Below are 11,425 nucleotides of genomic sequence, written 5' to 3'. Positions count from 1 at the left end.
AATAGAAACACTGCATTTGTTCTGTTGTGAAGTCTGAGGCTTTTTTTCCTAATCATTTTTGAACCTTGAACAACTTTATGGAAAGCTACCTAAACGTATCATACTTTTTTCAAGGAGCAAACTCTTTGAATGGGAATTAAATATTGATTCATTTAATTTGGTTGGATAACAAATGTAAGTATATGGGTCCTACTTATAAAGGAAAGAGAAATCAAATTTCAGATTGGAAGAAAAAATATTATGCATATAATTTTTAGACTTAAGTACTTTGGAGACAATTTAGGATGACATCCTCTTGAATAGGAGGTAAAGATTGTTGCTTTTATATAAATTGAATAAGAATTTACATATAATAAACATGGTTTATTAAATATTGATTAAATAATAAACAATAAGCCCACAGCTTTTCCTCACACCTTTATATGTACTATTGATCCCCAGATTGTGTATAATTCAGTTTTTATTTCTGATATTTTCAGCTGACATGATATGAGTAATATTAATTTTACTTAGAAAATATATGTAATTTGGTGGTAGATTTGAGGCCCTTTGTGTTATGACTCACGGGGCTGAAATATTATTTTAAATATAGTATCTGAAATATTTAATAGATGATAACTTATTTCACATCAAAACAAAAACTAGATATGTATTCTGTCGTTTGTGTTTAATGCTACCATTCACAGGAAAAAGATAATAATACCAAAAACAACATTGTAGGGCTACTTATCATCTCTTATCTTTGGATAGGAAGAGGAAGATATATAAATTTAATAAATCTACCTGAATTTTTGGAATCAAACCTTACAATTACTTAATAGACACTTCAGCCAGTCATTTAAATCTGTACCTAAAGTAATTGTTTTTAAGACTGAAAAGTATTAAGTATTTGAAAAGAGTGAAAATAAGTGTTTTAAAAGTTGTTTTCAATCTGAAATATTTTACAACAATTTAAATGAATAGCTAAGATCAGTTTAATGGGTACACATAAAGCAACATTGTGGTATCTGTAATGGTTAACTTGTCTTTAAAAAAATTAATATGAAACGTTTTGGCAGTGTTATAGTACAGTAGATACCTGTGAAAGGTACACAAGGGTATATTGAGCTTCCATTGTTGTTTTTGTGGTTAGATAATTTCTAGATTATAACAGTTGAAGTTGGAATTTAAACTCTATTTCTCCTGACCATAATTTCTTAGGGAGTGGAAGGTTCCCTCTTTTGTTAGCCAAATAAATACATAGTTAAACAGTCCAGGTTTTTTGGAGAATTGTGGAAATGCTGAACTAACAACCTCACGAGTGAAACCTGCCTTGGTGGAGTTTGGCACCAGTTGAACGGACCACCTGGAGACATGAATTGCTTAGGGCAGGAAGGTAGTCTCCTCTTCAGTTGATTCCTTCCGCTTGGAGAGGCTATCTCCAAATCTGCATTTATTCTCCGACAAAAATGATGCTGGAGCTTGCCAAAACAATCCCAAGGAAGTGAAAGGCTGGGGAGCGAAACGAGCACTTCCCGGCGAGGCGTGTTACAGCGTTGAGCGTCAACTTTAGTTCCTGTCTGCTAAGCTTGAGTGCTAGAAAGGAAAGATGAAACATACCGACACAGAAGAGCACGTCGGTTAGCAAAGATAAAGGGGCTGCCGTTTGTATCCCGGAGGGCTAGATCCACGTTGGCTGGCTCCTTCGTCCTTTGCGGCTGGGCTGAGCTAGGCTGGGCTGGGCTGAACTACACTCGCCTCTCTCCCCCTTGCGTACTCGCATCTCCAGCTTTTCTGCACTGGTTGGGCGGGTGTTGCGTCTTCTTGCCTCTGCGCCTCCGGCTCCCGGTGGGGCGCGAGGGGAAACCAGGTCATCAACGCCGAGACAGAAAAACCGGCTTGGGAAGTGGGACTGATTTAGGTGCTTCTGCTGGCCATCAGGCTGGGAGGTCGAAAAGGAAACGGAGGAGTCTCTCCCACACCTCACTTCACGCGTACGGGCACCTTACTAACAAGCACCGATTAGGGAAGAAAACAGGCCGGAGCGGCAGCAACGACAACCCTTGATCCCGGCTGCGGAGTTGTTTTCGGTGAGTGGGTTTGTAGTTGTGTCAGGTTTATCTCCTTGGATTTTAGGCAGGAGTTCCCAGCTGGACTTGACCGAAATGAGAGCAGATGCGATAGCTGATGTTTGGAAACGGGGTATTTTTAGAAACTGGTTGCTCTGGGGTCGTCTGAAACGCACATTGGAGGGGCTACCTTAGCCGAGGGAGGGGAGGAGAGGGAAATGGTCCAGGACCTCAGTAATCGTATTTCCAGGGATCTCGTTCTTCGGAAAGAAATTGTTTTCATTTCTATGTATTTCAGCCACGATCAATCAGCCGGGGATGGAAGAGATAAACTGCAGATTTCTTTTCCTCGCGCTGATAATGTACGTGAGCGTTTGTCTGTATTTCACTTTTTTTTCCTTCCGAGAAGTGAATCGGGGTTTTCCACATTAGCTCTTGACAGAGTATGTCATCGCATGGTTTTTCACTTTATTAAAAATGCATTTTAAAAAAGTCGCTGTCTCCGCCCAATGTATACATAGTTTTTTTGTTTGTTTTTAATGTCTGTGGCATACTTAGTGCAGCCACCATGGACGGAAAGAGTGGAAGTTTCCATGATGAGTAAGTTATGTGACAAGGGATCTTGTAGGAAGATGTTCTTGCAGCAACTCGCGAGAAACGGGTTGCGCTGCAGATTGGGGAGAGAGACTCCGGGTGTCTGACATGTTTGTGTGGGTGTTTGTTGAAGATGCTTCGGAAAAAGACGGTGAGGTGTGGGTTTGTTGTTGTTGCTCTTCTTGATTTTGTTTTAAAGTTTTCTAACTTGGGTGTCAGCTGAAATCTTAAATATGTATTTTTTAAAACTGAGGTTAGGGGGCTTTGTTTTTCAACAAACTCAAATCCGTAAGTAGAAAGATTTTACAGGATTCAATAGCTAGATTTTAAAAAAAGAAAGCAGTGGTTGATGCTGAGATCTTCTACAATTAATATATGTATTATGTGATTTTATACTCCATTTTCAGATTTTCCTCCTCCTCAATTTACAACTGTATCTGAAGTAGCAGTCTTATAAACAATCAGCAATATTACATGTATTTCTCAATGTTCTGTGAAATGTCAAGAGCAGCCTTGATGGTTATCCAGAGACATTATTACATGGCTGTTAAAACAGCTTTTGGCAGCCTTCAGATGTGCTAGTTTTAATTCCATTGTGGCCAATAGGGAAATCTAACAATTGCAGTCTAATAATTTGAAATGACAAGTTCAAATATTAGACTAGGACTGGCAAGGTTGAAGGCCCTATTCAAGCTTGTACTTTACTGGGTGATTTGAGCCAGTTTGTTTTCCATTTTGGCTTTACACAATCAGAGAATCCTGGGAATTATAATTCAAATTCATCTGAAGGAAAGCCTGGGAAGCCTACTACTGTAGGCGCAGAGTAGGAAGTTGAGTCTGGTTATCCCATATTTAATCCAAGGGAGTTTTCTTGATTTGGAACCCTACAAATGTTTGGGGCTACAGCCTTTCCTTTGTAGCACAAAGCAATTATAACGCAATATATCCAGAAGGGCTCAGATTGAGGCAATATAACTATTATCACACTGACTATTGTAGAAACAGTATTGAACTAAAGCTAATAGCATGAGAGTGATTTACAAGGATAATGAAAATATTTTTTTCTGAAGTAGCTGTCATTTTCTTTTCTTGTTTTGGTTGCTGCATAGGTTTGCATATAGATATTCATTAATCATTATGAATAACATCCGTCTAGTTTCTTCTAAAATAAAGTGTGATCTTATTGAAAGCCACTTCTTCTTCTTGGACAGTTTGTCCCAACAAAACCCTTTTCAAAAGTATGTTTTGAGCAATCCAATGATGAATTTAAGCATAAATTTAAGGAACATTAGGAGTTACTTTGTACTTAGTCAGATCATTGGTCCATGTACCCCAGTAATATCAACATTGACAGGAGTCAAAGACTGAATTATATAATTTATTTGGTTTTGGTTTAGGGTGTATATAACATGGAAAAGTCTAGTTGTCAGTGTAACATGAAAAATTAATGTCTTGTGATTTATCAAATAAACCATGTTTGTGATATCCGAACCTGCGTTGCCTGACAATAGCATTCCAGGATTCCCAGCTGGAGTTTTGTAATCAATCCTATCTGAATATCCTAGTTATTATTTTATATATAAATAATACCTTGAAACCTTCCCATAGTTTTTTAAGAATAAAGAAAACACTATGCTTCTTACTTTCAGTTGTTATGTTTTACATCTCCTAAACAACAAATTGATATCCAATTTTAAAATTTAAATTTAGCAATATTTTCCTCTTTATAAAATAGTCTAGGAATTACAATTGTAGGAGGCATTATTATAGTCATGAATTGCAAACAGAATTTAGAGCATTCTTTGGAAAAAGCCACAACCATTAAACTGGTGTAAGAGTGATCTAACACTTGTGTCAACAGATCCTGATGAGTTTACAGCACTTTGAACTATTATGGCTTCCTCAAAATGATCTTGTGAATTGCTTGCTGAGGATGTTTGTATTTTTAGAAATCCCTACCTCCATCTAAATTTCAGGAAATAATGGCATTCCTTAGGGAAAGAATAAAATCTGAAGTGCAAAGCTTGTTTTGGAGGGGAAAAAAAACAGTTTTCCTGCATGTTGTTCATTAGAATCAAATGGACACTGATTTGATTTATAGATTGAAACCTAAAATACAAACCCATTTCTGGATCAGGATTCCTTGACTGGCTATTCTGGGATAAGAATGTGAACTGCGCCTATGTGTTAAAACTAAATACATAGATAGTTTTTATGAAGCTATCTGCTATTGGAATCAGTATGATGAAGTCTATGATCTATTTTATATATGAACATTAAAAACAGATAATATATATCCCAAAGTAAACCACCACCACTCCCAAATCATTATATATGCCAACAAAATCTTATATAAGATTCTTCATTTAGTTTACCTAGAGTCATCAGCTCTACTTAGAGATATCTTTCATCCAGAAATGTATGTATGTCTGCATTATACTTGGTGTCCTGTATGTATGTGTGTAAATCTACAAAGAGACATATCTAGAAAGGGGAAGAATCAAGAATCAATTAAAAAAAAACTGACATTGGCTTGGCAACAAGCTGTGTGGTCACGTCCTGTAGCAATTTAGGACCAATGGTGTAAATGGTGTTCATTGATCTGAAAAGACCCTAAACCCTAAAAGAAGAGAAGGGCTGATGATAAATTGTCTATAAAATCAATTGATAAAATTAATTACTCTCCTATCTGCAAATACTGTACAATCCACTTAATGCAGAAATACTTACATGCACACAGTTCCTTTCATTTTACTGTAATAATGAAAAAAGGAAAAGTACAGAATGGAATGATTGAATAACAATAGCCACCAAAGAATTAAACATTTTCTGCCTTGACTTCCCCCTGAACAAGTGATATATATTCGCACTATTAAAATCAGACTAATAGTAGAAGTTGATATTATCCCTATGAATTAGGCAACAATAATTATTACAATGATTTCACAATACTGTGCTGATTCTAAAACCAGACATATTAAGGTTTAGAGGTAGTAAAGGAATATGGAATGGCTGTGGTAATATACTGTGATATGTGTTCAATTATGTAACATATAAATACTAATAATTCAAAATCTTCGATGTGAGATGCTGAGGATTTTTTTAAAATTAGAAAACAGTTATCGAATGGATCATAGTAAAATAAGACTCTACCAGACTAAAAAATTTGAAGACAAAGCCATCAAATAGTTTACATTTAGTACGGTATATGTAATTGACAACATATTTAAATGTAAGCAAGTTGTTGACCTCCAATACTTTTTGCTAATCATTTCTTATTTTTTAAAAAAATAGATTTTGGTATGATTCTTGAATGAAACAAAAGAGATTGTAAAATTTCAGTGTTTCAGAAGAGCTTGAGCTTGCAGTTAGAAGGGAAATATAGGCCTACGGTTAAGAGGTATGTATGTTCATTGGAATTGGAAAGGTTTTGTGACATAATTAAAATGAATAATTTCATTTATTTTAATAAGCTATCTTCATGACAGAGGTATATTAATAAATATAAGAGGAATCATGATTTTTACTTTGTTAGGCTTCTTAATTATGAAATTATATATAAAGTAAATGCAACAGTCCCTTCTGTATAGGGTTTAAAGGAAATACATATAATCTGTAATTTTTAGCATTATGGATCCTAGAATTAAAGTTTTTAAAAATAAGAAGTTGAAGCAATGTCATATTTTTCACGAAGAGATGAAAAATACTGATTTAGAGCTAAAGGCTTTCTGAAAATTAGTACTGGTTGAAATGTTCTTTCTAGATCTTCCCTTTTTGGTCTTTAGAGAATTTGTGATAACATCCATTATATGTGTTCATATTTTCTTCTTCACTTCTTTGAATCAGACATTAAAGAAATAACTAATAAATCCAGCAATCTACTATATTTACTGAAAATGTGGTATAATTAAATTTGCAATAAACTATACCATAACTTTACACAATCCATAATACCTTGCTATTTCATGGATTTTATTTCAATTCATTGTCATACAAATCTTAAATCTTACATTATAGAATCTTAAACTACACACATAAATTCAGATGAAATTCTACCCTCAGAGCCTTGAGACATGATTTTCTGATATCTGTTTCTGATGTCCATTATCATTTCTTTTAAGAATACTAAAAAGGATCAAAGAATATGATATCTCGTGGCTGACCTAATCTGGGAAGATAAACAGTGTTGAGCATAGTTAGTACTTGGATGGGAGATCATCCAAGAATTTCAGGTTGTAAACTGAAACTGGAAGTAAAACAAAAGCCTGAAAGAAAGTAAATGAAAATTGTATAAATGTATCCATGTAATTATTAAAACTTGAACTCAGCTCCAGGGCATTCCTAAATAGATTCCTAGTTGACCTTGGCTGATTACAAATTTCTAGGTAAGATTCCACTTTCTTAATATTTGGATATATTAGAAAATCACAATAACGTCATGTAAGTTGTCAAGAAAATTGTAGCTACATGTTCATAGAGTCATCTGATATGTAACAATTCAAAAGAACCTTTATTTTTTCCCTTTTCTTCTGAACCTAGATTTCCGAGTAGGTAGTAATTATCAAGAAAAAAATTGATACTTGTATTCATTCATTGGAGAGGAAGGGATTACAAGAGAGTAAGCAGGCACAGTGAGGAATGTTGTTTGTTTGCCTAGCAGGTTTGCTGCCAGCACCTTAGGAACAAAACTGATTTGGTTCTTAACAATTTTAGGTAGCAGCTGCAAACCAACTTCTAACTATATAATCTTACAGAAATGAACTTTTTCACTTGTGATTAGCACTTTTTGGGTAACAGCAGCAAAACAGCTCAGGAAGAGATAGCAATCTCTCAATTCAGTTGCTTAGGGGGAAAATGGGTCAGACACAGGATAATGTATACCAATTGACTAATTGCAAACCTACATTGGTCATTGTTAGGAATATAATCTAACGGTGGGTTGGCAATATATAAATCATGTAACAATGCTATACCTGTTTCTTTAAATAATACTGTAAAATGTGATCGGTTGCTGTTTTCCTCAATCGGCCATAAGAGGGAGCCAGAATGACTGTTAGTTCTCTGTTTTGTTAGATGCTGGGCTGATCTGATCTGAGCGTTTTTGGAAGCTGGCTGTTAGAAAGTATCGTGAGCTATTGTAAGTTTTGCAACTGCTAGCAAACTTTGAGTACTGAACTGATTATATGATACTGGACTATGTTATTTGGATTATCCCTTAACTGAAAGACATTGATGAATGACTGTCTTATCCATGTATGACTTGGACTGTTTGATGGACTCAATATCTCTATTTCCACGAAAGTAAAAGCCTATTTAAATTGCAGTGTCTTTGTATGCTGGTTTGTGTGTTCTCCAACACAACTCTCACAACGATTCTCTGAATGCACTCGCTTTACCAACGGGGAGCTTACCTAACAGTCATAAAATTACCTTTTCATCATCATTGTAACTGCAAATGTCACTGTCTGAAGCAGTTGGTAAACAAAGACTACCTGTAATATTGTAAAAATATGCTTTGCTTATTAAATTCATTCTGTATATGCCAGGGTAAGTAACATAGTATCTTTGGATAGCAATGTAAGTTGTTGCAGGTCAGTATTTGATCTGAAAGTGTTTCTCTCTATTCAGAATAAAATAAAGATGACAGAGGATTCTGGAATTTGTTTGTGACTGGTTATGATTACCATTGTAGCCTTTTAATTGTATTTGCAGATTTCAATATAAACCATGTTGTCAATGCATGCACAAAATTTCAAACGTTTAGTATCCTAAAAAAGTTGCCTTACTCATGTATGTATGTATGTATGTGGTTTTTGGAAGGTCTGCAGAGTTTAAAAATTTCTTTTTATTTTGCCTCTTCAAAATCTTGGTGTATCTTATACTCCAAAAAATACAGTAGATTTTAAAGTTATCTACCAGTTACAGTTATCTACACCAGTTAAAATATGGCGATAGAATTCAGAGACAATTATATTATTTTGACAATCAGTATCCTTGATTGGTATGGTACTAATCTGGTACTGAAATGGTATAGGGCAGTGATGGTGAACCTTTTAAGCACTGAGTGCCCAAAGGGCGCACATGCCTCCAAACTGCAAGGCGTGAGCACATGCCTGTGCTCCCCATACATGCACCCATGTCCTGCCCAAACTGCAACAGGTGGGTCCATGCGTGTGCATCCCACATATGTGTGGTAGAGACCCAAACACTAGCTGGTTGGGAAGAGACGCACACATGCACAGCAGACACCCAAAACAGAGCTGGGGCGACAACATGCTTGCCCACAGAGAGGGTTCTGTGTGCCACCTCTGGCACATGTGCCATAGGTTTGCCACTAGTATAGGGTCTCCTGCTTGAACAGGGGGTTGGACTAGAAGACTCCAAGGTCCCTTCTAGCTCTATTCTGATTGATTGATTCGCTTTTTTATTATTAACTTGGCTTCACCAGAGTTAATTGACTTAAATATTCAGAACAGAGGCCAAAACAACATTGTTCTATATAGATACAATACCAATGAGATTAGTTGTTGTCTGACAATAGCAGCGGTATCAGCCTATAGGGTCAAATATGATTCTAAATCTTGACTAAAATTTAATATGTTGACTTCAAGCCTGAAGACTGCATTAGAACTGCATATTGAACAAAGTCCTAAGGAAATTCGGTTGAATGGGTTTGTAAGCCCTCAAGTTTGTATATACTGTAGATCGAGTTGTATATCCCATATCCGATAGCCATAAACAATTAGTTGCTAGAATGTAATTTGCCCTCTATTCCCTATAAAATTTAGTTATTACTTGTGTGCTCTTATAGGCAGTTGAAGTGGAATAATTTACCTGGCTTGTTAATATTCTGGAGGTCTGAAATACTGTGCCCAAGTATTTAAAACATTTGGCCTGCACTAATTCACAGGAATAAGTTATCAGCTTGTGCTTTTGTCTTTTCTGGGGAAAAACTAAAATTTGTTTTATCATAACTGTCTTTTAATTGTTCCTCATTTTAGTAGGATGCCTTTTTTTCCTACAGCATGATTTATCATATAATTTATAAATTAGAACAAGGATATTTTTATGTATAAAGCTTCTACTCAGAATGTCCCAAAGTCTTACCCTTGAGATATTATCCAAAAAATATTTATTTTGAAACAATTTTTGATAATAAAAACTGAAAATAAAATGTAAGAACTTAAGGTTAATGTATGAAAATAAGGCAAATTCAGAGGGCACCAATATGAATTGGAGTAATTATCTCAGGAGGAATATACCCGGAGGAATATAGTCATTCACCGCACTTAAGATGATTAATAATATTTTTTTGCGTCCTTGTGTGCTTGGGGTTCATTCCGATAGTGAAGACAGAGGTATATCCATCACTTAGGTGTTAGCGTGTGGATTAAATAACGGACTTGGAAATTGAGGATATAAACTTGAAAACAGCAGTATGGAAGAGTGCAATACTATTTGAAATACTGTCAATATTGTGATATTATTAGAGAACTGTTTTAGAAAATAAGACCTTCAATGAGGTTTTTATTATTTTGATTGTTTTTGAATAATGATTAATTATGGGTTATAACAACATACTTCAATTCCTCACTGCTTATTTTAGCTCTTGTATAATATGGTTATACATTCAATGCTATGAACTGATACTACCAGATTCTCAGTTGATGGATTTTATTTTGAAATAAAGTTGGGAAATAAAGATCATTGTTCTATAATGCCCAAAACTCTTTTTTTTCATAGTAAATATAATGAAAATATTATTGAGTAGGTGATAATAGTATATGTTGGCAGTCATTAGTCAAAACCCAGCAAAGAAATTACAAAAAAATATGTTTAGTGTGACAAACCAGCCTCACCATTAATTTCATGGAATTAAGTTTACTGCATCCCAAAACACCAACATAGTGTGATTGTTCACTCAGTCCTTGGACCAAGCACTATAGCAGTGATGGTGAATCTTTTTTGACTGCTGTGCCAAAAGCAGGGGAATACAGGGCGGATCGTGCGCCAGTGTGCCACACCGATAATGCTATGTGTGTGACCCCCCCCATGGTTTTTTTGCTCTCCCCAGGCTCCAGAGGTTTTCTAGGAACTTCCCTGAAGTCTCCAGAGAGTGAAAAACAGACCTATGGGGAACCCAGAAGTTCGGGAATGGTGATTTCTGGGTTATCCTTAGGGTCGATTTTCAACCTCCGGAGTCTTTCCTAAAGGCTTCGGAGGGCAAAAACTGGCCCTACAAGCAAACCGGAAATGGCTTCCATTTGTCCGTAGGGCCGTTTTTCGCCCGGAGCCTTCAGGGAAGCCTCTGGATGGTGAATAACAGCCTCAAAAGTAGGATGCAGTCAGCTAGCCAGCACGTGCATGCACACTGGCCAGCTGACTGGGCAACCCCTTGTGTTCCCTGAGAAATGGCTCCACGTGCCACCTGTGGCACGTGTGCTGTAGGTTCACCATTATGGCACTATAGAAATGCCTATATATAAAACACAGTCCGCAATATCCAGAGTGTTCAGTCCAATTTAAAGCATTATGGTAAAGGTTTACACACATGTTTTAGTTGTTCACGATTCTAAGAGGTGGTGCTCATCTCCATTTCAAAGCCAAAGAGCCAGTGCTGTCCATGAACGTCTCCGTAGTCATGTGACTAGCAAGAGTAAACGCCGAACGTACACGAAATGCTGTTACCTTCCTACCAAAGGTGGTTCCTGTTTTTCTATTTGCATTTTTGCATGCTTTCGAACTGCTACATTGGCAGAAGCTGGGACAAATAAGAGGAGCTC

The 11,425-nt window shown here is 36.2% G+C and overlaps 1 protein-coding gene across 14 annotated transcripts in view; it reads left to right on the top strand.

Moving 5' to 3' along the window:
- The first annotated feature begins 1,531 nt into the window (after window positions 1–1,531).
- Window positions 1,532–11,425, top strand: part of THRB (thyroid hormone receptor beta) — a 173,144-nt gene continuing 163,250 nt past the window's right edge. For 3 of the 14 annotated variants that reach the window (XM_087712870.1, XM_087712860.1, XM_087712858.1), the window contains exon 1: window positions 1,548–2,069. Coding sequence is in view for 1 of the 14 variants with exons in the window: in XM_087712862.1 (XP_087568988.1) it covers window positions 2,367–2,410 (44 nt within the window). In the remaining 13 variants the exon portion in view is untranslated. Of the gene's footprint in view, window positions 2,070–2,346; window positions 2,411–5,936; window positions 6,043–6,763; window positions 6,843–6,954; window positions 7,028–11,425 lie in introns of those variants that run through there. The other 11 variants (XM_014075897.2, XM_014075894.2, XM_087712864.1 and 8 more) reach the window with 9 other exon arrangements.

The sequence above is a fragment of the Thamnophis sirtalis genome, unplaced genomic scaffold (assembly GCF_051295495.1).
Source record: "Thamnophis sirtalis isolate CommonGarterSnake01/CBP01778 unplaced genomic scaffold, rThaSir2_p1.2 scaffold_4, whole genome shotgun sequence".
In the NCBI taxonomy this organism is placed as follows: domain Eukaryota; kingdom Metazoa; phylum Chordata; class Lepidosauria; order Squamata; family Natricidae; genus Thamnophis; species Thamnophis sirtalis.
Note: the sequence above shows the minus strand (reverse complement) of the source record. Positions and strands in the feature narration are given on the sequence as shown.